Source organism: Chelonoidis abingdonii, chromosome 6 (genome assembly GCF_003597395.2).
Source record: "Chelonoidis abingdonii isolate Lonesome George chromosome 6, CheloAbing_2.0, whole genome shotgun sequence".
NCBI classification, from domain to species: Eukaryota; Metazoa; Chordata; order Testudines; family Testudinidae; genus Chelonoidis; species Chelonoidis abingdonii.
The window spans coordinates 19,471,992-19,494,249 of record NC_133774.1 but is presented as its reverse complement, the minus strand read 5'-3'; the positions used below and the strand labels follow the sequence as shown (position 1 = coordinate 19,494,249).

The window sequence follows — 22,258 nt, the reverse complement described above, 5'->3', positions numbered from 1 at the left end:
GTTGTGTGTTTCTGTGTATATTTATCTTTTTAGTTGTCATCGAGGTGCAGATTTTTTTGATAGAGGCAATATTCTGCTACTACAAGGAACAATCGAGGTGAGGCTAAACCTGGAACATCAAATTTAAACAATAATTCGAGAGTTGGCCCGTGTTTGTGATTTAAGAACAAATCTCAGTAGTGTTCATTTGATGACCGATAAGGCTTAAAGCACATTTCTAAATTAGACCTGTTAAGTTAGTTTGTGTCAAGAGATTATCCTGTTCACTTGTCCAGCTTTTGCCCTTGTTATGTTCATCTTCCTGTTCTGAGCTAAAATGTTTCATATTTTTTCATACGTGCCAGGAAGCTTATCTTTTGAGGCAGTTACATAATATTCATACAAACGTTGGGGTCTTTTAAAATTATGCATCCAAAAGAAGCAATTATTTTAAAGCTGGGGTCTGTGAAACGAGACTGCATCAGGCTTTTTTTTATTAATAGGAAAATATACTCCTCTTCTGGATAGTGCTTAGGAGAAAAAAAGGGAGCTGGGGGACTAAAACACACACAGGCAAAGATAATAGATGCAGCATGTTAGGAACATGACCAGTAAAGCCTCCAGTCCCAGACCTGAACTTTAGCGTCCACAATCTGGTCCTGTCCCAAACCTGGACTTTTGCGTCCAAAATCTGGGGGCTTACCTGACTCTCCCCCAAGCTCACTACCAGCTTGGATATTCTCGCTGCCACCAGATCAGGAATTGATGGGGCCTGATCCCCCCTTCCTCTCTCTGGTGTCCCCAACCCTTCCTTGGTGGGACACCCAGATTCCAAATCCCTTGGATGCTAAAAGCAGGGGAGAAAACCCCTTCCCCCCTCCTTCCCAGGCTTGCCTCTTGGTCTAGCCTGCGAGTATCAAGAAACCGGTTTCTCTGCTTCCCAAGAGATAAGCGTTCTCTACCCTCAGGACAATTGAGATGCAAAATACCAACAGCTTGGCTTTGCCTTTCCCCGTGCCTGCCTTCCCGTGAGGGAGACAGGTACCTGATACAGAGGTTTCACTTTCTCTGCCTTACTAGAAAAAGAAACTTCCACAAGGTTTAAAAAAAAGAAAGCTTTATATAGAAAAAGAGACAATACAGACTAATAACTTGCATAAACATTTATACAGGCTCCTACTTAAGAAAATCTGAATACCCCAGTCTGATTTAAAAAATAGCCAATTTAAATAGACCAGCAATCACACACAGTAAGTACAAAGCAAAGCATATCATAGCCGATTTTACTTTGTTCCCGGTTTGTACTCACTGCCCCTTAGTAGAATGAGAAGAAGATTGGAATCAGCAAGGTAGCTTGTCCCTCACCTCCGAGGAAACAACAAAGACCCAGCAATCCACATCTGTAAATACAACCCAAAGCTCCTCACAGCCGAATTGCTTTGGGTTCCTTTGTACTCACAGACTTTTGGTATAATATTTGAGATAAGAAGGAGTTAGGAGGAAACCTTGTTTACTCACAGCCGAGAAAACAAAAAAGACCCCGAGTATACAAATTCCCGCCCCTGACTTTAAACAATCCAGTTCTCTGATTGGTCCTCTGGTCAGGTGTTTGGTTACCCTTTCCAGGTAAAAGAAACTTAACCCTTACCTTACCTATCTACTTATGACAACTCCTCTTCTGGATAGTGCTTAGGAGAAAAAAAGGGGAGCTGGGGGACTAAAGCACACACAGGCAAAGATAATAGATGCAGCATGTTAGGAACATGACCAGTATAGCCGTGGCTGCTTACACCTAGACACCATAGTGATGGATGCAGTAAGAATGCTTATACTGTAAGGATTCTTTCCAAAAGTTGTCTGTTGGGTTTTTAAAACAAGTTGCAATATTTTCATGTAAATTAGCAATTATATATTTACACAGTGCTTGAAAATGCATAATAAGCTGCATCTGGTTTCTAGGACATGGATTCTCAAGATTAAATTAATGGCAGATGACAGAAGGCATGGACCACACAGTTCATGCTGATCTTTTACATTTAATGAGTACATTAAAAAAAAATAACACCCCACAGACATGCACTTTTTTGAAAGGGCAAGTAATGGAGGAGGGGTACAGTACCAGGAAACTAATTCAGTGAGTTTTGCAGAATTTTATATATAAAAGTCTGGGCCACGTTCTGATATTTACAGTAGTGCAAATTGCGAGTAATACTCTTGAAATCACAGAAACTGTCCTGGGTTTACAGTAGTGTAAGTGAGATCAGAATCTACCCTACTGTTTGTTCAGTTTCTTAGGCAAATGTCATTTGTTAAGATCCTATGCTATTTAAAATCTTTACTTTGTGGGCTACTGGGTTATTTCTTCAGTAGTTATTTCAGTAAAAAGGACTTTAAATTTAATCTTGAAGTTTGCTATTTATGAGTTCTAACACACAGTTGTTAGAGCAGAGAGATATGTGCTGTTCATCTTCTAGTAAACCTTGCAACTGAATTCTTATACAGTACCTCTAACAGATTTACCTTGTCATGTTTGTGCATACATTTATTCACATATACTGTATTTCTTGTTAGTCTTGTACCAACAGTTTACCGTGACTGGTTTCTAAATCATTTGCCTCTGTTTTATATTTTTTGCAAAGGACAAAGTATAAAACTGCAGCTAAGCTGTCTTTCTCAACCATATTGAGGCAGTTAAATATATAGCCATCAATGGCTATTAGCCAGGATGGTCAGGGATGGTGTCCCTAGCCTCTATTTGCCAGAAGCTGGAAATGGATGGATCACTTGATGATTGCCTGTTCTGTTCATTCCCTATGGGTTACCTGGCATTGGTCGCTGCTGGAAGGCAGGATATTGGGCTAGATGGACCTTTGATCTGACCCAGTATGGCCGCTCCTATGTTCTGTGTTCTTATATCCAGATGGTAATGGAAAAATCCTATTTAAACCAAAAAAAAAAAATCCCCTCTACCATCGTTAATTGAACATATTAGTTAAGTTTCTTTAGATAACTTTAGCTTGAAACCAGCATGTAGATACTGTAAGTAAGTTTTCTTCTTCTTTGTGCTGTTAGCATTTATGGGTCACTTACAGTCTGTCATCCAGTCTTCAAACTGCAAGGCATCCTGATTAGATATCAGTGCACTTACTGAACTTACAGAATTAATAATAAAACCCTTTTGATTGATGGGCTTTGTCGGGGGCAGAGGGGAAGGAGGAGTTTTGCTTCAATCTTACAGTAATCTTTTCAAATAATTTGTAATGCCTTTAATTCGGACATTTTAAGTATTTAAAACTATTTTGCTGATTTGAGAGATTTCTGAAGAGAGAACTGAATAGGAAATTCAGAGTAGTTCTGAATAAGAACTAACAACAGTAACGGCAAACAACTGTGTTTATGCTGTAAAAATGCCTTCCACGACCCTTTCAAATTGGTGGTTGGCTTTATTTTGAAAGAAAAATGTATTAGACTACTTTCTGACCAAACATTTATGTAATGAGTGATCATCTGGTCAGAAAGGCTTGGAAATAATAGTATGGGAACTTTCTAAATCATACTCCGTATGAAGTATCTTTTCCAGAAGGAAAAGTGGACGGCCTTCTGGAAAACATTTCTGCTAGCATTGAAATATTATGTAAGGAAGAATACAGCTGAATGGGGCATATATGTGGCAGAACGATGCATTGACAGGCCTGACAGATGATATAATACCTTAGTTCCTGGAAGGGCAAAGGGACTTTTTTGGGGAGAGAGCTGCTTTTAAAGGATGTTAATCAAGCAGCAGCAGAACTTGGCAGAAAAGTCTTTGGCCTTTAAGCCCGTTCTGATTAAGAATATTGAGCTTTCTATAACAAGTATATTGGTAACTGAATACCATAACTTACTTTATGTGTCTTAAATGAAGTGATGTTTATTAGACCAATTATAGACATTTCATTACATTTTACATTGTGTCCTTTATCATGAAGGATTCCTTAGTGCTATACGATTGTAGACTATGTGAAATACAGAGGTGATACTTCATCCACCGCTAGGATGCAACTGTTGGAGCAACACCATGAAATGATGAATGCTAGTTTATGGTTTCATTAAAAATTCTCAGTTTGCACACTGAAAATCAACTGCACACTGTACTGCATAATTATAATTAATTATGATTTTCTGAACATCCAAAAGTATACAGGGAGCTGCATCAAAACAAGTAAAGCTGAGTTCCCTGCTTACTAGGGGGCTGAACCAAAGCCCACTGAAATCAGTGGGAGATTTTAGGGACCTCCTTGATAGTCCACTGAAGTCAGTGGAAAGTACAGATATGACATTAGAAGTGAGGATAATAAAGACACAAAAAGCAGGCTAGGAAGAGGGTAAAAGCATGGTTACAGATTACTTTTACATTGATTCACTTGTCGCTTGAACAGTTCCTCAGACTCCTGCTAGCTGTCAGACTGAACCTCCTAGAAAGTGGTTGATATGGAAGAGCCTGGGAACTTTCCAGGGCCATGGCACCACAGAAATTTGAAGCCCAGACCAACTCTGGCTGACTTCAGGCTAGTTAGGTGTCTCCCCAATATTTAATACTTGTTTTGCATTTCTCTGCAACTATAAGGTCTAAAAGCTTTTTAAAAAATGAAATCTTAACAACTCCAGAATTTGATTTCTTAAGCTCTTGCATTCCCCAGGGAAAGCTTCCTATTCACTGCTTTTAAGTGTATGTGTGGATTCTATACGAATTATCACATACACGAAATACGGTAGCTTGTTATTTGCCTCTTAGTAGTGTGCTGGATTACCACAGTTTGTTTTGTTTATCCCTCTCCTGGGTGACTATAGAAAGATATCTAAAGAAACATATCTTTAAAATAAAAATTGAAACCAGAATGAGATGAAAGATCACACAGTACTTGTACAGTATCTTTCATTTCACTGAATAGTTTGAGGGAAACACTTCAAAAAAAAAAAAAAAAAGGATCTCAAGTTGCATGCACAAAATGTCTTGAACACACAACTCAGAATGCCTTTTATTTATTTGATTGTTTATTTTTAAGTGTCCCTGGTTGTTTATAGTGTAAAAGTTCTGAAATTAAAAAGTTTGTTTGGGTTTAAAAGTCTCTGGAGATAATGCCAAAAGACTTGATACTGTCTCAGAAAAGCTGTGGAAGACTGGTGTTCATGTCTATATTGAAAGTGCTTGTGGAATATAATACACTTAGAAATGATGAGGCCAAATACATCCATTATCTTAACTCCATTGGCTTCAGTGCAAGCTTTAGATCTATGTCATTTGTGAAAAAATTGGTGACAACACAGTATTTTTAAAATAAAAAAATCCCCGTTTTTGATGGAAACATTTATATTCATTAGCCTGACACAAATTACTCTTATTGGATGCAAGGCAATCTGAAAACATCTGATTTCTTTGCCTGCTAGAAAATTAGAGGTGCATAATGTAAGAACATTGTTGCATTTTGGTGACCCTCATTGTCCAAAGCTGCTTTACTGTATTAACAAATGCACAGCAATATTTCAGACTTCAGCAAAAGCAACCTAATGCCCTCAGTCCACCTGAAAATTTCCAGCCCTTCCCCACTGGAAACATCTTCAAAATGAGATTTGCAAGTTACCATGTGTTAATTTGTTACCACTCATTGGGCTACTACTTAGGGCATGTCTGCACCAAAACACTAAGCAAAGTTGGGGCATATCAACTAAAGGTGTGAAGTCAGTGCACATAAATTAAAAATGTTAACCCTTGTGTGGATGCTGTCGTTCAGGAGTAATTATTTTGCTGCGACTTAATCCTCCTCCAAGAGGAGACCACTTTATTCCTTAGTGAGAGGNGGGGGGGGGAGGAGAATAATGACCTCCTACTTGTAAACATAGGATGTCTTTATATGCAATTCATGGACATCCTAACCTGCCAGATTACTGTAGCTCTGGCCTTGTGAAAGTGAACAAGCAATTTGAGATTGAGTTCTACAGTTTGAAAAGTGCCCAATAGGACGTGAACAATAAGTGGCACACTCATGAATGTTTTAAAAAGGAATCCAGTAAAGCTCTATGGGTCTGACGTCATTGGCAGCAATATTTAGAGAATTCATTATTATAACACATGGCACTAATACAGACAAGGAGATCACAGTCTGTAAAAATCCCTTCTACACAAGGAGAAGATTTCTCAAAATAGAAGCTATTTAACTGCAAACAAAGGCATAACATGATCCAGTTAGAAGCTCAGAGAGACATTCAGACTAAAAATAAGAAAATGTTGTAGCTTAAGATCATAGACTTGTTATGGGGTGCTGGTCAGGCCTTTGGGTTGAGTGGCTGGTATCCAACCCAGGCCTTCAAAGGTTCTGGACCCATTTTCCTTACTGAAGGAAATATGACTCAGGAATTGTAAATCAATATCAGTTTCTATTTTATAAATTTTATTAAAACTCTAAAACTAAAGTTTAATCAAGAAAACATATCACCAAAGCTAACCTTAATAATATTGAACAAAAATAAAACACTAAAACTATCAAATCAGACAAGTTAATATTGGTGGTAAATTATCAGCTGAGTACAAAAATAATCTCTATATAAATTCTAAGGAATCTAAGTATGTGGCTTTAGTTGGGATTTATAACCAAACAAAAGAACTTCACCAAATCAATCATATCTTTAATTTGCATCTGGTTAAGTATGTATATACTTACATTGAAGCTTATATTGAAACCAGTTATTCACTTTTTATCTGATCTACAACCTCAGAGCCAATTGTAAAGCTTCCTTCTTACATGGTGGGGTACCCTTTTCCTCCCTTCCAGCACAGATATTATAAATACAATCTTTAACAGAACGTTCTTGATAAGCACAAGTTTAACAATTATTATTTATCAGAAATTACAGAAGACAATATGAGATCTCTCAAGACTTTTTAAAACACAGAGCATACTTTATGGGAAAATATTTAGGGCTGTTTAATCCTGGGGAACTTGATTTTTTCCAGTGCCTATCCTGTGTGACTTTATTAGGTGTCAGCAGAGATGTGTGTGCACCCAGCCACACTTTCACTTTTACACTCTGAAAAAAGCTGGGACGTTCTTAGTAGGACCAGTGTTTTCTGGAAATTGGCAATATTGCTGCATTTTCTTCCTGAAATTACCTTTCATTTCTGGAATTACCGATTCCTTATGACTTTCTACCTTGTTCTTCAGGCATTCAAGCCGTTTCCTACCAATATCTAAATGGTTAAACATGAGGATAACATTAAAGAATTCGGCAAAGATATGTTTCATGTGGATGTAGGGAAGTTATTTGGTACAATTTGCAGTGAAGTTCTTGACCACGTTAAAAAGGTCTGCATAGTCAGCCACATTAAAGGTCCATGTCAAGTTGCAGCCATAGAAAACAGAAAACAAAGGGCAGAGGGTGGCGAAGTGACAGTAGCAAAGACACAGTTCACAATTACTGGTGTGCTTGCATGACAAAATGAAAATCAGAAATAAAGAAAAAGGTAGGACAAGAATGGGTGGAGGCCTGTTGCAGTGCAAACATCCCACTAGAAAAACTAGACAATCGCAAAATGAGAGAATTCCTAAACAAACACATGAAATGGGGCCTGTATCCTACAAGCAAGTGTACTAAGATGAGTCTATCTTCCCCATGTCTTTGAACTAAACAAGCAACAGCTGATTGCTGAATTGAAGGATCAGCATGCAGCTATAATTGTGCATGAATATACAGACAGCCTAAACCAGTATATTGCAAATGTTCTAATGGAGCTAATGCAAGTTTCAGAAGATTTCCCAGCTGCTGCCACGCTCATAGAAACAGTAGAGTTAGAACATGTTAAACTACTCTACAGTTTCACAAGCTGTTATAAAGACCCTTGTACACCATGAAATTGACTTTTTGAATGTAGTGGTTTGTGTGACAGATAATGCAGAGTACATGTAAAAGTCATTCAAAGACAGTTTAAATAGCATTTTAAACAACTGCATTGATGTGCCTGCTGGGCACACATTACAGCTTTACTAGGTGACTGCCGGTGCCTTTTGTATACAGAAGTGGACCGTCTGTGTGCTCTAACAGAAAAGCTGTTCTTATCGCCCTTGGAGTTGAAAATCCGACATTACCACTGGAACCAGTTGTAACAAGATGAACTACTTGGTTTAAAGCCGTAGACTATCATGGCCATCATGTGGAGTACTGCAAGGGGTTCATTGCTTGGGAAATCGAATTGGATGATACGGCTGCCGTTTTAGAGGAGCTGAGTATTTTATTGCAGAGTGAATTGCTTGTGGCAAATTTAATTTTTATTGAAGCAGATGCAACTCCACTTGTTCAGACACCACTTATGTTTGAATCACAGTTGACATTACCAACAGAAGTGTACAACGTGGCATCTGATCTGCTGGCAATACTTCAGTACAGAGGACAGAATGCACTGTACAATCTCAAGCATCAAGTTTTTCAGAGCTGTGTAGCAAAATTGCACAGGTATTTAAATACAAACAGCCAGCATATAGATTTTTTTCATGATATGAGAATCCTTGATCTCAAGCAAGTTTGCGTACTCTCCTGCAACTTCAGTGACTATGAAAAGAGTATACTGCTGCTGAGTTCTGTATCTGAGGGTGACCGAGCAGTTTACTTGAACATTGTAAATTAACTTCCTAGTACCAATAACATTTCTCTGTCCAGTTTTTGGAAAAGCATGGACAAACGTTTGCTAAGACTTAGCCAGTGCAATTAGTTGATGCTGAATGCAGTTTTTCCAATCCTGAAAAAGTGCTAACCCCGCAGCGTTACTGTATGTGATTGGAAAGTATGAAGATGCATGCGCAAATGAGTTTTAATTTATCCTAAGTGTGTGTTAGTGAATATTTGTATGCTGATATAGGTGATATACAGATATTTGCAATAAAATGTTAGTTTAAGCAGAAATGTATTTTTTATTGCAAATTTCCCCTTACTGTTAGATTGTTGCATAAAACAATAATCCAGCTTTCATTTTAATTGTATACTCTTGTGTGGCAAGAATTTTGTTTTGTGTTTATACTGATGATCACTTAATACATTTTTTAATTTTCTAAAACTGATATTTTTGTTGTTTTTTTAAAAAGTCTGTAAACATAATGTCGGCTACCACCTTTTTTGTGCTGTAAATGATTTGTCTATACATTTTTTTTGTATTAATATAATGCATATTCAAAATTTCTGAAATAAAAAGTTTTGAAAATCCAAAATTACTCTGTTATCATGGATGAAAACACTGGCCGTAGTTCTTAAGTATGTGGGATGTGTTAGCCAGCAATTCATAAAATATTTGGTATTTTCTGTATCGCAGAAGTTTTTTCAACCTGTAACATACCACAAATATCAAGCATAAGACCACATGTTAGTAAACTAGCATACTCTTATCTGGATCATGTATCCTAAAAATATTGTCACCAGTCTATGGGAAATAAAATATAATCCCCTTTTATAAAAATACCTAATGAAAATACCTGAGCACAACAGAGCCAGTCATGCAAACATTCATTTATCAGTAAAATAAAAATAAGGTCACACTTAAGATACATTATGTACATTTTCGCCTGAGCTAATCTAAAACCAGGGCAATTTTTTCATTCTTCTTGGAAACAAGATTTTACAGTAAGTATCCTAGTTTGGAACTAGATTATAGGTCAAACATTTTATCTTCTAAAATCTCCATATTGGTAGAGAAGTTACTTGAAGCACACCAAGATGAAACAAATTCAAAATATAATTTTTTTAAAAAAAATATAGAAGATATTGATATACAAACAAGCTGTTTTCACAGTAGTGAGGATAATTAACTATTAGAACACTTTTATTAGGGTTGTGAGGGTTTCTTTGTCACTTAATGTCATTTACTCTAAGATTTAAAATGTTTCTGAAAGAGATGTTCTAACTCAATTAAAGTTATGAAGATCCTTGATGCAGGATATACTATGATCTGTGTTTATGTGGGAGGTTCAGTTAGATCATATTGGTCTATTTTGGTCTTAATATCTGTGAATTTCTGAATAATACTTTTGTTTATTACTTGCTTTGAATATTGGAAGGCTGAATTTGTCATTAGCTTTCTGACAATAGCTCACTTTGGCAACAAGTCATTTAAATAAATAACACATTTTCCAATAAGGAAAGGTGGGCTGTCATGCTGCTTTATTTCTCCATGGCATAGAAGTAGCCTTGAAACTTCTAAACCTCAGTTTTTTCTTTAAAATAAGTGAGTTGGTTGAAAGGTTAGCTATCCAAGAACTCATTAGTGCAGTAACAACAAATTCTTTCACAAGTCAGTAAAAATGGGTTAATCCAACAGCAATCTGTTATACAGTCTTTGCTAATTTTTTTTTTTTTAAACAGGGTAAACCAGACTTAAATACGACACTGCCAATCAGACAAACAGCATCCATTTTCAAACAGCCAGTAACCAAAGTTACCAACCATCCTAGCAATAAAGTGAGATCAGATCCACAACGAGTGACTGAACAGCCACGACAGGTAAGGAGGTCATCAGTTCCCTGTTGTTACGATTCAGAAAGTGGTATTATGACCTGAGATCTAATTGGCTTTGGTTTAAATTTAAGACAGAATAATTTGCATTCCAGGGGAGATTTATAGCCTTAATGCGATTCCTATTAAGTATCTCTTCTTTTAATAAAAAGAAGTGTAGAGGAGAAGAAACTGAAAAGGCTTGATTCCATGCATGTTAAAATAAGTGTGTAGGAGGCTAACTCTTTAATCCGTACCTTCATTCATGGTTCTACAATTAGAGAATTTCACTTAGTCATAACACTTTTTTAAAAGATATCCCTGTATTTTGACATGAAGCATCAAACTTCATTGTGTTGTCCTCCTTACAGCATTTGTTCCTAAAAAGTTCGCTGTTTTATAAAGAGGAGGGGATGGAACATACCTTTGTAAAAGGCATTTTACTGGAAGAAAGCTTTACATAAAACATTAAAAAATGCTGTTTTGTGTCTCTTAAATTGATTAAATCCCCTTTAAGGAGACTTTTGATGAATGCTCATTTTCAGAAAATAGTAGAGTATATTATTATAAACCTCTGTTTTGTACAGGATTTCATTTAGATCCCTTTCTTTGTACTGATGTTTGATCATCTTTTCACCCCAGAGGGATCTTCATTTGAAAAGAAATGAACAAATGCAAGAACTATCACCGGGAACTCCCTGTTAGCTAATTATTAGTGCTGTGTGTATGTGAGTGAGATTTAAAAACAGTACCTGAAGGATCAATGTAATCTTATTTATCAAGTTCCTGTAAGGTTGCTACCATCAAGTTAAGATGCCTTATACATTGGCTGTTTAAGAAGAAAGTACTACAGCACTTATTTGTGTATTCGGTATGCTCTCATGGCCCCTTTCTTATTACAGAACAGAGGTTAAGTCCTGGGGACAAACGTGCTTTTAACATTCAATCCCTATGAAATCCAGACTACTTCTATCAGCATTGCTCCCTCAAGGTTCCTGTGTGCAGATCTTTTAAGAAATAGTTTTGACCTATCACACGTGATTGGGCTTGTTTTCTTAAAGAATCTACCTAAAGAATTTGGATCCTACATCCTGTGTAGTGTTTCTTCCTCTTCAGGTGAGCCAGAAAAGAAGAAATTTGGAGCCATATTGGATCATCTTGTTATAGAGGTCTTTCAGCAAGATTTGAAGGTCTCGACTTGCCTCACTGTTGGTCCCACGAGGTTCAGCAGGGGCCATGTAAGTGTATCACATCCAGATCTAAAAGATACATAACTGCATGGGTCTACAACCTCTTATCACCACATATTCTTTGGGTTTTCCTTGAGCGACTACACTTCCAGTGCCAGGCTTTTCCTTTCAGTGTGGCGGCTGCACCACTAATATTCACCAAACTGGGTGGGAGTTATAGCACCTTCATTCGAGAGGAATGGATCTCTGCCAGTTCATACCTTGATGACTGACTCAAAACCCTTCCCTGGTTGTCTGCTCCCCTACTTCCCACAAATTTAGTGATTGAGGTCTTCTAAAATTAGTCCCTTGATCTTTATGTGAAACAGTAATCTCTCCTCCTAAAGATTCCCATTATAGATGACTTTCAGTACTCAATTGGGCAAGGTCTTTGCCTTCTAAGAGAGGGTTTAATAAATTAAGAAGATGGAATGAGATCTAAAGCTAAGCAACGCCTGCTATATTGGACATCCTAGTTACTTTTGAACAGATTCCATTTTCATCTTTTACAGCATCACTTCTTGGAAAGAGGACACACTGAATAAAATCACTAAACAAAATGTTGGTGTTCTGAGTAGAAGAGGTTTCTATAAAGATTGGTGACATTTTTTATTGGTTTTGGAGAGTTGGGTTTGAAATAGTTACCCCACCCCTGGTTCCCTATTTAGTGCTGATTTTAGACAAGAATTTTAGGGCTGTTGTTAACTTAAAGCTGTGTTCTTGTTTTCTCCAATGCACTTCATCTCTTTGGAATGGTCACATAGATCCCAAGAACCTGGAGACGACATTATTTTTGTGTAAATTTGACTTCTAAAGCACAAGCTGATGTGGCTTCAGCTTGTCTGCAGTTCCCTGGGTCTTCAAAGGCATTGATTCTAGCTTTTTCTTCTATTCAGTAAAGCTCATGTGGTTCTGGGTAATGCAAAATTAACAGTATGCAGAAAATCCAAAAAGCTTAAAATTCGTAGTGTTTCAATTGCTTGACTAACCCTGTGATATGTAAACTCACTAATCTGGATTGGTGGGGTACAATAACAAAAAATTACCCTTTTCATAATTGCTAACATAATTGATTTGAGGGCACCAATCATGGGAGTGAATTTAGCTCAAAGATATTTCCCACCATTGTATTTGTATTCCTTTCTAGCCTGTCTGTTGTTAGATTTTCAAACCATAAATTTGGATTGTTGTAAAAGTCCCTGCTGGAAAATTTATAAACAGTCCGTTTTTTTTATTATGGTGCAGTAAACAAAGAAGTTAATTTAAAGTATCTAGTATACAAACTTTCTTCCAAACTATGTCTAGAGACTTTCCTGGTACAACAACTTAAAAAAAGAAAAAAAAGAAAGGAAGGAAGAAAATAATCTGGAATCCTAAAACCCTCTTTAAAATTTAGGGATGGAAGCAGATTCTCCCAGCACTTCCCAATTAACCTCCAGATAAACTGTGTTAGAGACTGAGTTTATAAAGACTTTCCTGTGCTTTGTGTTTCAGGAAAGTCACAATTCAAAACAGACAATAGATTACTTATTTACATTGTAACAAATATCAGTGCAATAATTTGACCATTGATTATATGCTTTTCATATAGGACATGTAAATCTCTTAGAAATTAGTCTCCTCCATGGAAAAATAATCTGTCACGTGATGATGATAGAAGTCTTTTTTGTATATAAATTGCCAGATGGTCCAGAGGGATCTCAACTCACCACCTCTGTGTGCAATTGCACATCTGCAATCACTTGCATATGTGTGTATGCATATGATAGGTTTTATCCTAATTGTGCATTTTAATCGATTTGGACACAAATTCTGTAATTATACACATTCTGCTGAGTACAGAAGAAGTCCAATAGAATGCTTAGGCCCTGCTTACTTTCCACAAAGCAGGGATTTGGTTCCCTGTTTGGATCTTTTACAGGACAAAATAATGAGGCAGGACTGGATACTGACAGTTCAATTAGACTCTGAGAGAGAACACCAGGGTTTCCCAACATTTCATACTGTAGAGCATCTCATAGTAGTGAGGCAATCTCATGATTACTCTTTCCAAATCACAGTGAATTCCTCCCACATATAATCAGTTTCCCCTCCAAACAAAATCCATTTCACACTTTCCCCCACATAGACATTCAAAATAAACTCCCACTGCAGTTGATGTTGCCACCCCCATGAGCGCCACACGTGTACAAATTTCCCCTGTGCTAAAACTCAAGTTCAATCAACCTTCTACCTTCAGGCGTCCTGGTTTCTCTATGCCTACTTGCCTCACTATTCCCCCACCCCTACCCCAAATCTCCCTCTAGGTACCTCCTTCTTTTTTTTTTTCCTCTAGGTACCTTGGTCTGGCCTCCTTTCTCTTCTCTACCTTTTTTACCCCCATCTACCTACCTCCCTCCTCACAATAAAAGTTGAAACCAGATTTTGCCAACATTCCTTCTGAGCCTGACTTTTCACATGGTGGTCTCAATGGCTCAGGTGGTGTTGCAATGAGATTTCGGGCAGCAGCTCCTTCAGGTAGCAGATCTCTCTGATGGTAGCTCCTCCATGACCTTATTGCAGCAGCTTCCTCCTTTTATAGAGCAACAGACCCTAGTGGCATCTGTGGTTCTATGCTTTTAGATGTCCTGGCAGCAGCTGCACACAAAGGATGGAGCCAGGATCATCATGAGGCTGTGCAGCTCTTCATGTGCCACTGGAAAGGGCTTTTAGACCACAGTACAGGAACATCTGGAATACATACAAGCCTTAAGTTCTTGGTTCTCTATCTTACTTGCTCATCAAGAAGGAGGAGTTCACATGAGGGTATGACAAGGTAGAGCTGCACATCCAGGATTCCCATGTCTATGTTGTATATCCTTAGAAGGGGACTTAGTCTATTTATTGAAGACCGAACCTTGCTGACAAACTACTTCTTTTTTCCCCCACTGCTAAACCGGTGAATGCACTTCCAACTTCTGTGAATTGTTTTAAAATCCTCAAACAACTTTTTTTTTCATACACTGACACCAACCAATCCAGAGGCACTTTGCTAAAATTCTATTTGTCATCAAAGCACAGTGGTGTGTTTACCCACATGCTGCCAAACTTCAAGTCTGTCTCACTCACACAGTCTTCTTGTAGCTACTTCACTCTCTTCGTAAATTACTCTCATACCCAAAACCTGTTTTGGGGTCTCACTCCTTTGATTTTTATTTTTTACTACTTGCATTTTGTAGCATTTTGTTTCCCTTCTTGCAGGCTTCATTTTCTTGCCTGTTTCATTACATGGACTAGAAACCCTCAGTCTTCCAGTCATTGCTGCTTGTCTTACTGCTTCAGAGTTGTATTGCACTCAGCTTTGGCTGAGGTTAAGCAGTCAACCTTGGACTGCTACCCAGAATCGCTCTGTGGATGAAAAATGTCAGAATAGCTACTGGCTTCAAGAGCAGTTTCATCAGTAAAAAGTAGAAAGCCTGTTTCCTCATCATTTCTAAAATTAAGTATGATTTTGCTTAATGTCAGCAAACTGCACCTTCTCCCAATTACTGCTCTCTCCTTTCTCAACCAAAAGGACACCAGATGTGGCAGTACTCTGTACTGTGGCAGTACTCTCTACCCCTGCCACATACTTCCTTTTGAACCTGGAGTGGGGATTCCCAGAAGAAAGAAAAATAATATAGACCAGTGGAGACCCAAGAGCAAGACCTCAAGTCTACAGGCAATAAGTTAGCCAATCAGTTGCTTAAGTTAGTACTGCTGCCTCTTCAGTGTTTCACATCTGACTGAAGAATATTCAGTGACATGGCAAATCAAAACTCCTTTCTTCCTCATGGATTTCAGTATCCCTGCCCTCTAGGTGTCTGCTCTGTTTCACTCTCCAGAAGTTACTGCTCCAAGGTGTAATCAAAAGCTGTACTATTTGTGAAGCACATGTTCTCTCCTTGAAAACACAGGACTCCTTGGTGCTAACTAGCCTGAACTTTTTGACCTCCAGGGCATGCTACAAAGCCCACCTGTTTCTTCCCCAAAAGCTTGAACACAAGTGTCTCTTAGTGAACAGGATTTTTTATGTAGTGGCTATTTTGAGACTTGACCGGTTATCTACTGGAGTTATGAGTGTAGTGCCTTTAAGTATGAGAGAGCCTAGGGCAAACGTTTTGTTTGTATAATTCAGGATGGATTGATTTAAATCAAAACTAGTTGAATCACTGATTTTAATAATGATTTAACACAACAAGCAGAAAACACAGATTTAAATAATAGATTTTAATCATTGTGCATTTGTACTTTTTAGGTATTTTCCTAAAGAAAGATTGAGTCTCGTTAATTGGTAACTATTAAAACATGTTGATTTTGCAAAATCAATATAACATCTACACTAAATTTGGTGCCTCCTTTTGCTAATCCGGAGGATACACCATACACATACTTACATTCTCTTTAATTATGTATCATATTTACTCAGATTCCTAATTTTTACATTTTTATTATGTTAGAAAATGGTAAATGATTCATTCCTTATTAACTAGATGATTAATTTTTTTTTATTTGTGATTATTGCGTCAAGCCGAATTTGGATAGAAATTCAAATTCCCTTAAAATGCACAAAAACAGCATTTTAGTTTTATGCAATAAAAATATTAACTTAAGTGTTTGATAATAAGAAAAAAATGTTTATCCAAACATGTTTTTCAGTTAAAACTGATTAAAGGAAGTATTTGTAGTTAGTGAAATTAACTGATTTGTGGTCACCATGTCCTTCAGGATTTTAGAACTAGTAAATTATGATCTCTCTCACACCTAGATTTTTTTCATAGATTGTGAAAAGGAAAACAAGGTTTCCTGCCTTTTTTAACTCCCAGTTGGTTTCTGAACTTTGAATGAACTAGTGATTGAACTGTACTAAGTGAATAAACTGAAATGAAGAAAATATTCTCTCTGCAGCTGCAGAAAAGGCTACTGCTATCTAAAGCTGGTTTAGCACTTCTGCAAACTCTGGTTCCAGGTGCTTAGTTAGTGACTTCCTCTTTTTCAGTGGTTTAACTTTCTTTGAAACTTGGGAGCAAACATGTATTGCATATATTATTTTTTGTATTTAAATAATTTAAATAGATCATAATAAATTGTCAATTTCCACTTTATTTTAAATATTTTTTTAAAATAAGCCTCTTTAATTTAAATAAAAATCTGTTGTAAATAAAATCTGATTTTTAATAATTTTTTATGTATGCTGGTATAATATGAGATAAGTGCTAATCACATTTGTCTTGCCAGTGTTTCAGCTCAGTGCCTTCACATTTCATTTGGTTTACATAATCCCTGAGAATCTCTGGATTTTTGAACATACACAGGTTGTTCACACAGTCTAACCAGAAAAAGATCCTCTGTCATAGGAATTAAAGAATCAGATGATATATCCCAGCTGATTCTTCGATCCTCCCAAAATGAAATTCCAAAAGGGGTTGACTCTCTTCACTTCACCCACTTACCTCAAGATAATCTTGAGCAATAGATGGGCCTTGTAACATTCCCTAAGGGTCATATGTGCTCACTGAAATGAGATTTGAACTTTGACTCTGCAACTAAGCAGGAAAAGTAGTACAGAATAGGATGTAATGGCTGATCCTGAGTTGAATAATGTATTAAATTAAAACCATTGCATGTATTTACATTGTTATGATCTGGGTGAATCCTTGTTGTGGTTGAGTTTAAAACCTAATTCAATCTGATATGTGAACGCACCCTTAATTTAAGTTACTTGGAAAAGAGAGTTTCAGGGGCCACACCAAAAATAAGGCCTAATAGAGTCTGCCCAGAAACTAGTACGACATCTCTCAGAGACAGAGAGAGAAAACGAACAGTGAGAGAAAAAGAGAGAAGCAGGAAAGTCAAGCAGAAGCCTGTGGGCTCAGTACGATTCTGGGAAAAGCTAGAAAGAGAGATTTTTGCATCTGTTGGCTAAAGAGATTTAGAGCTGTGAGCTAAAAAACGGCTCCTTTAATTCTTAGTTTCTCCTGTATTTGGAGAAGCAGGACTTTTTACATTCCTTGTAAATACATGATAGCATTAAACAGAATACTGGACTTCCATTTTCCAACTGAAAATGCTCTAGGGCATAGGCGCAGACTCTGCGGGTACTCAAAGGAAAAAGATAGTGGGTGCTGAGCGCCCACCGGCAGCCCCCCAAGCCGTTCCTTCTGCTCCCCCCAGCGCCTCCCACCTGCCGATCAGTGCCTCCCGCCCACCATGGGTCAGCTGTTCCACAGCGTGCAGGAGGCGCTGGGAGGCAGGAGGTGGAGTGACAGTGGGGCGTGCTCGGGGAGGGGCCGGAAAGAGGTGGGGCAGGGTGGGATGATGCGGGGGTAGGACCTTGAGGGAAAGGGTGGAGTGGGTGTGGGGCCTGGGGCAGAGCCAGAGGTCAAGCACCACCCACCTGCCACAGCACATTAGAAAGTCGATGCCTCTGTCCCAGGGCCCTGAAATTTGACTAGCTGCTCAGATCAAAAAGGGGCATGAGTATTATGCCCCAAACTACTACTTTAAAAGTTGAATACATGGGACAGTAACAAGGATGCCAGCATCTTTTGTACTGACTGCTGCTCTTGAATGTGAAAAAAAAAAAAAAAAAAAACCTAAGAAAATGGCAGTCAGGTTATGAAGTAACAATTTATACCCCCAGTCCTGCAAATTGCTTCAACCAGGCATAATCCCATTGGTGGTACTGAGACAGTGAACAGATGCAGGGGTTTAGAGTAACTTGCACAATTAATGTCTGAAAGATTAAATTAAAAACCTTATTTGTTGATGTAAATCTTTCCAAAGGATTTGTGTTTTTGACAAATAGCTAATTCATGGGACTATTTTAATGGAGTATCTTTAAGCGTGTTAAAGTAGCTCTTGGAACTAGCTGTTCCCTTAAAAATACAAGCACTTCCAACTACATCTGCGGTTACCTCCATTAATAGATAGAAATCATGAGTCATACATTTATTGTATAGGGATTCAATTTGGACACTCCTGCATTCTTCACTAAACATTACAAAGTGGAAATCTTATCTTGCATGAAAGGTCCTGGAAAGCTTTGGATCTTTCCTTATGTTTATTCATATTTACTTCAAGCTTTTTCCAAGCACTGGAATATATATATTGAAGAGGAATAATTCTTCTTTTCAGGGGATAGAGTAGATGACCTCCTCTTTTTTTTTTTTTTTTCTTTTTTTTTTTTAAATTATTGTTAACTCTTAGAGATTTCTGACGTCTGGATTGGTGGATGTCAGCAAATGAGAGCAGGATAAATTTTCATCAACTGGAAACTTGTTTTCTGATAGCTTAAATGGCCACAGATTTGAACCTGAGAATGGTCCTTCTGGAAGTGAATATTTAGTGCTTTTTCTTTATCAGTGAGCATCTACTTTGGAAATTGTACACTTAGAGAAGCTGACACTCTGTTGCATGTTCATTAGTAAAATCTTGTAAATGGTTTTGACAGATGGTATCTAAGGATTGTATTGTAACAATTTTCCAAAGCCATTTTCTGTTAAGATTTTTTTAAACAACTCTCAAAAACCGATAATATATACTAACAGAGCACAAGTACCCCATAGAGCTTACTGTAAATGCATGAGTTGCGCATTCTGTTTTTCCCTTGGATTGTTGGATAGTTACTTCTAAGAAGTTGGCGAAAGAAGGGCCTCCCTGCCTCTGCTATGCAGAGTTACTGTTTCCATTTAAACCTCTTGTGGAGACTCTAAATCATATATTGAACTCCTTGATTTAATACAGTATTGAACAACTTCACAGATTTTGTGGTACCTGGTAAAATATGTCTTATTAATCACAGAATACATACATGCATAAAATTTGACTTGGTTGTAGGGGTGTCATTTTCATAACATTTCCTTGTGCAGTTTTATTTCATAGGTGCCAGTCTCCTCAACCCCCTTTTTTACCGATGGGGAACTGAGGAACAGGGAGACTAAATGATTTGTCCAAGGTCACATGGGAACTCTGTGGCAGAGCAGGGAATTGAACCTGGCTCTCCTGTATCCCAGGCCAGTGCCCAACCAACTGGTCCCTCTTTCCTCCCTATTAAACTGTATAGTAACGGCGGGGGGGGGGGGGGGGGAGAGAATCTAAATGTCTAATGACTAATGCAAGGAATATCAGGAAGAGACATCATGTCTGTAGCTGTCACCATAAAGGAAGGATATTAAAGTGTAGCTTTTCAGTAATTAAGCTGTAAACTACCTTATGCTTTACATTATAGTAAGATTGCCCTGTCCTCTTAGGGCCCAATCCTGCACAATATAACTCCTGTAGGCAGTCTTGTTGACTTCCATGTGCATACTTCCAATGCTAAGGGTTTGCAAGATTTGAGGGCATGTCTACACTGTAGTTAAAAACCCATGATGGGCCCATGCCAGCAGACTCAGGCTTGCTGGGCTCAGGCTTGTAGGCTGTTTAATTGTGGTGTAGGTGTTCAGGCTTGGGCTGGAGGTTGGGTTCTAGGACCCTGTGAGGTGGGAGGGTCCTAGAGCCCAGGCTCCAGCCAGAACCCAAGCATCTACACCACATTTAAACAGCTTCTTAGCCTGAGCCCTGCAAGCCTGAGCCAGCTGATAGTGTCCAACTGTAGTGTAGACATACCCTCAGCCTATTAAGTCTTTTTGTGTTCTGGAGTACTTGTTCTAATTGGATGGACAATTTCTTATTAGCAAAGTGATTCCAATGCTTAGATACCTTTTTAAAAGTAACACTTAATATGAGGAATGACATGGAAAAGGCCAGTGCACTCATGTTACTCTTTTTAGTAATTTTGGTGCAACTGTGTAAAACAGGCTGTTTCCATTTATTACACTAAGGAAAACTGGCAGCTCATAGCACTTTGTATTCAGTGGTTACAGTAATAGGGAGCCTAATCTATCAGAGAATCTACACAGAGATTTAGACATTCCCACACTGAGCATTACGGCACCTAACTGTTAGAAAATGCTAGAAAATCACAGTAACAACACTGTGTGACAGAGTTCCTCCTCTACCTTGGTAGGTCCTGCACTTATTGGCAGATTTGCTCACCTCAGTGATCTTCCCCACAGTCTGGGTCAACTTCTCCTGTGTCTGATCAGGAGTTGGGAGGTTTGAGGGGAACCCGGTCCCACCCTTTACTCCAGCATCCAGCCCAGGGCCCTGTGGATTGCAGCTGTCTCCAGCTGCATGACAGTTACATCTCCCTGGCCTCCTCCAAATACCTTCTTTATCCTCACCACAGGACTTTCCTCCTGGTGTCTGATAATGCTTGTACTCCTTAGTCCTCTCACTCTCGGCTCCTTGCGCCTCTTGCTCCCAGCTCCTCACACGCACTTCCTCTCCTCTGGCTCCTCCCCACCTGACTGGAGTGAGCTCCTTTTTAAACCCAGGTGCCCTGATTATCCTGCCTTGATTGGCTGCAGGTGTTCTAATCAGCTTGTCTGCCTGAATTGGTTCTAGCAGGTTCCTGATTACTCTAGTGCAGTCCCTGCTCTGGTCACTCAGGGAACAGAAAACTACTCATCCAGTGACCAGTATATTTGCCCTCTACCAGACTCCTGTACCCCACTGGTTTGGATCTGTCACAACTGTTATCCATAAAGCCGAACAAGGCACCTATCTTCCTATACGTAGAACAGGAAGAGATAGATGCCTTAGATGCTATCCACAAGAGGAAACACACTAGTCACAGAGCTGCCTCAGCTAGCCAAAGGGAGATGCTGACTGGAGGCTGTTTGCTAAGCCTTACCTCTCTCTCAGAGAGAGGCTCACAAGTCTGTGCTGCAGGGAGGAGCCTATCTCTGCTTAGCAATCCACAAACAAGAACCAGCCACCAGCAGTCCAGCATCTTAGATACCTAAAGCATTTCCTACAGGAATGAGTTATGTGCCTGCCTGACTCCACACAAAGCAGGGAGCTGGTTTGTGTGGCCATCGTACACTTTAAGCCCAGTGCTTAGAACGCTCACCTGGAATGTGAGAGAGCAAGGTTCAATTCTCCGCTCTCTGCCAGAGGGAGAGAGAGATTTGAATAGTGGTCGCCCACCTCTCAGGAGAGTGCTCTAATTGCTGATAGTCTGATGTAGGCCTCCTTAATCTCTCCTGTTGAAGCTCTTCCTCTGTGGATAAATAATGAAAGAGTGATTGGAGCAGAGGGATTGTTTTCATGGTCTCGTGTCTGTTCTACTATGAATACATACTCAGTCACTGGGCCAGAGAGAGACATGATCCACATTTTTTTCTTGGAAAAGTGAAAATATTGGGGAGGCAAAGTTATTTTATGATTTGCCAAACAAAAGGCTTCACTTGAAAAAATCAAAATAATTTAATTGTACAAGTGCAGAGGATCACCAATGGAAACCTGGCAAGGAAATAAAGTTCTACCCATCCTTGCAACTGTGGCTTCACATTTCCTCATTACTTCTCCCACCAGAGAAGAAGGGTAGCTTAGAGCTGACAAGTCAGGAGATAGTGGGCTGACTTTCTGGCTCTGTCACAGATTCCTGTGTCACTTTGGGCAAGTCACATAATCTC

General features: G+C 38.6%; 1 protein-coding gene across 2 annotated transcripts in view; it reads left to right on the top strand.

Annotated features, from left to right (window-relative positions):
- The window catches only part of MBD2 (methyl-CpG binding domain protein 2), a 62,790-nt gene that overhangs the window by 16,965 nt on the left and 23,567 nt on the right, over positions 1-22,258 (top strand). For both annotated transcript variants that reach the window (XM_032767828.2, XM_075066876.1), the window contains exon 3: positions 10,360-10,497. In XM_032767828.2, coding sequence (XP_032623719.1) covers positions 10,360-10,497 — 138 coding nt within the window. The remainder of the gene's footprint in view (positions 1-10,359; positions 10,498-22,258) is intronic.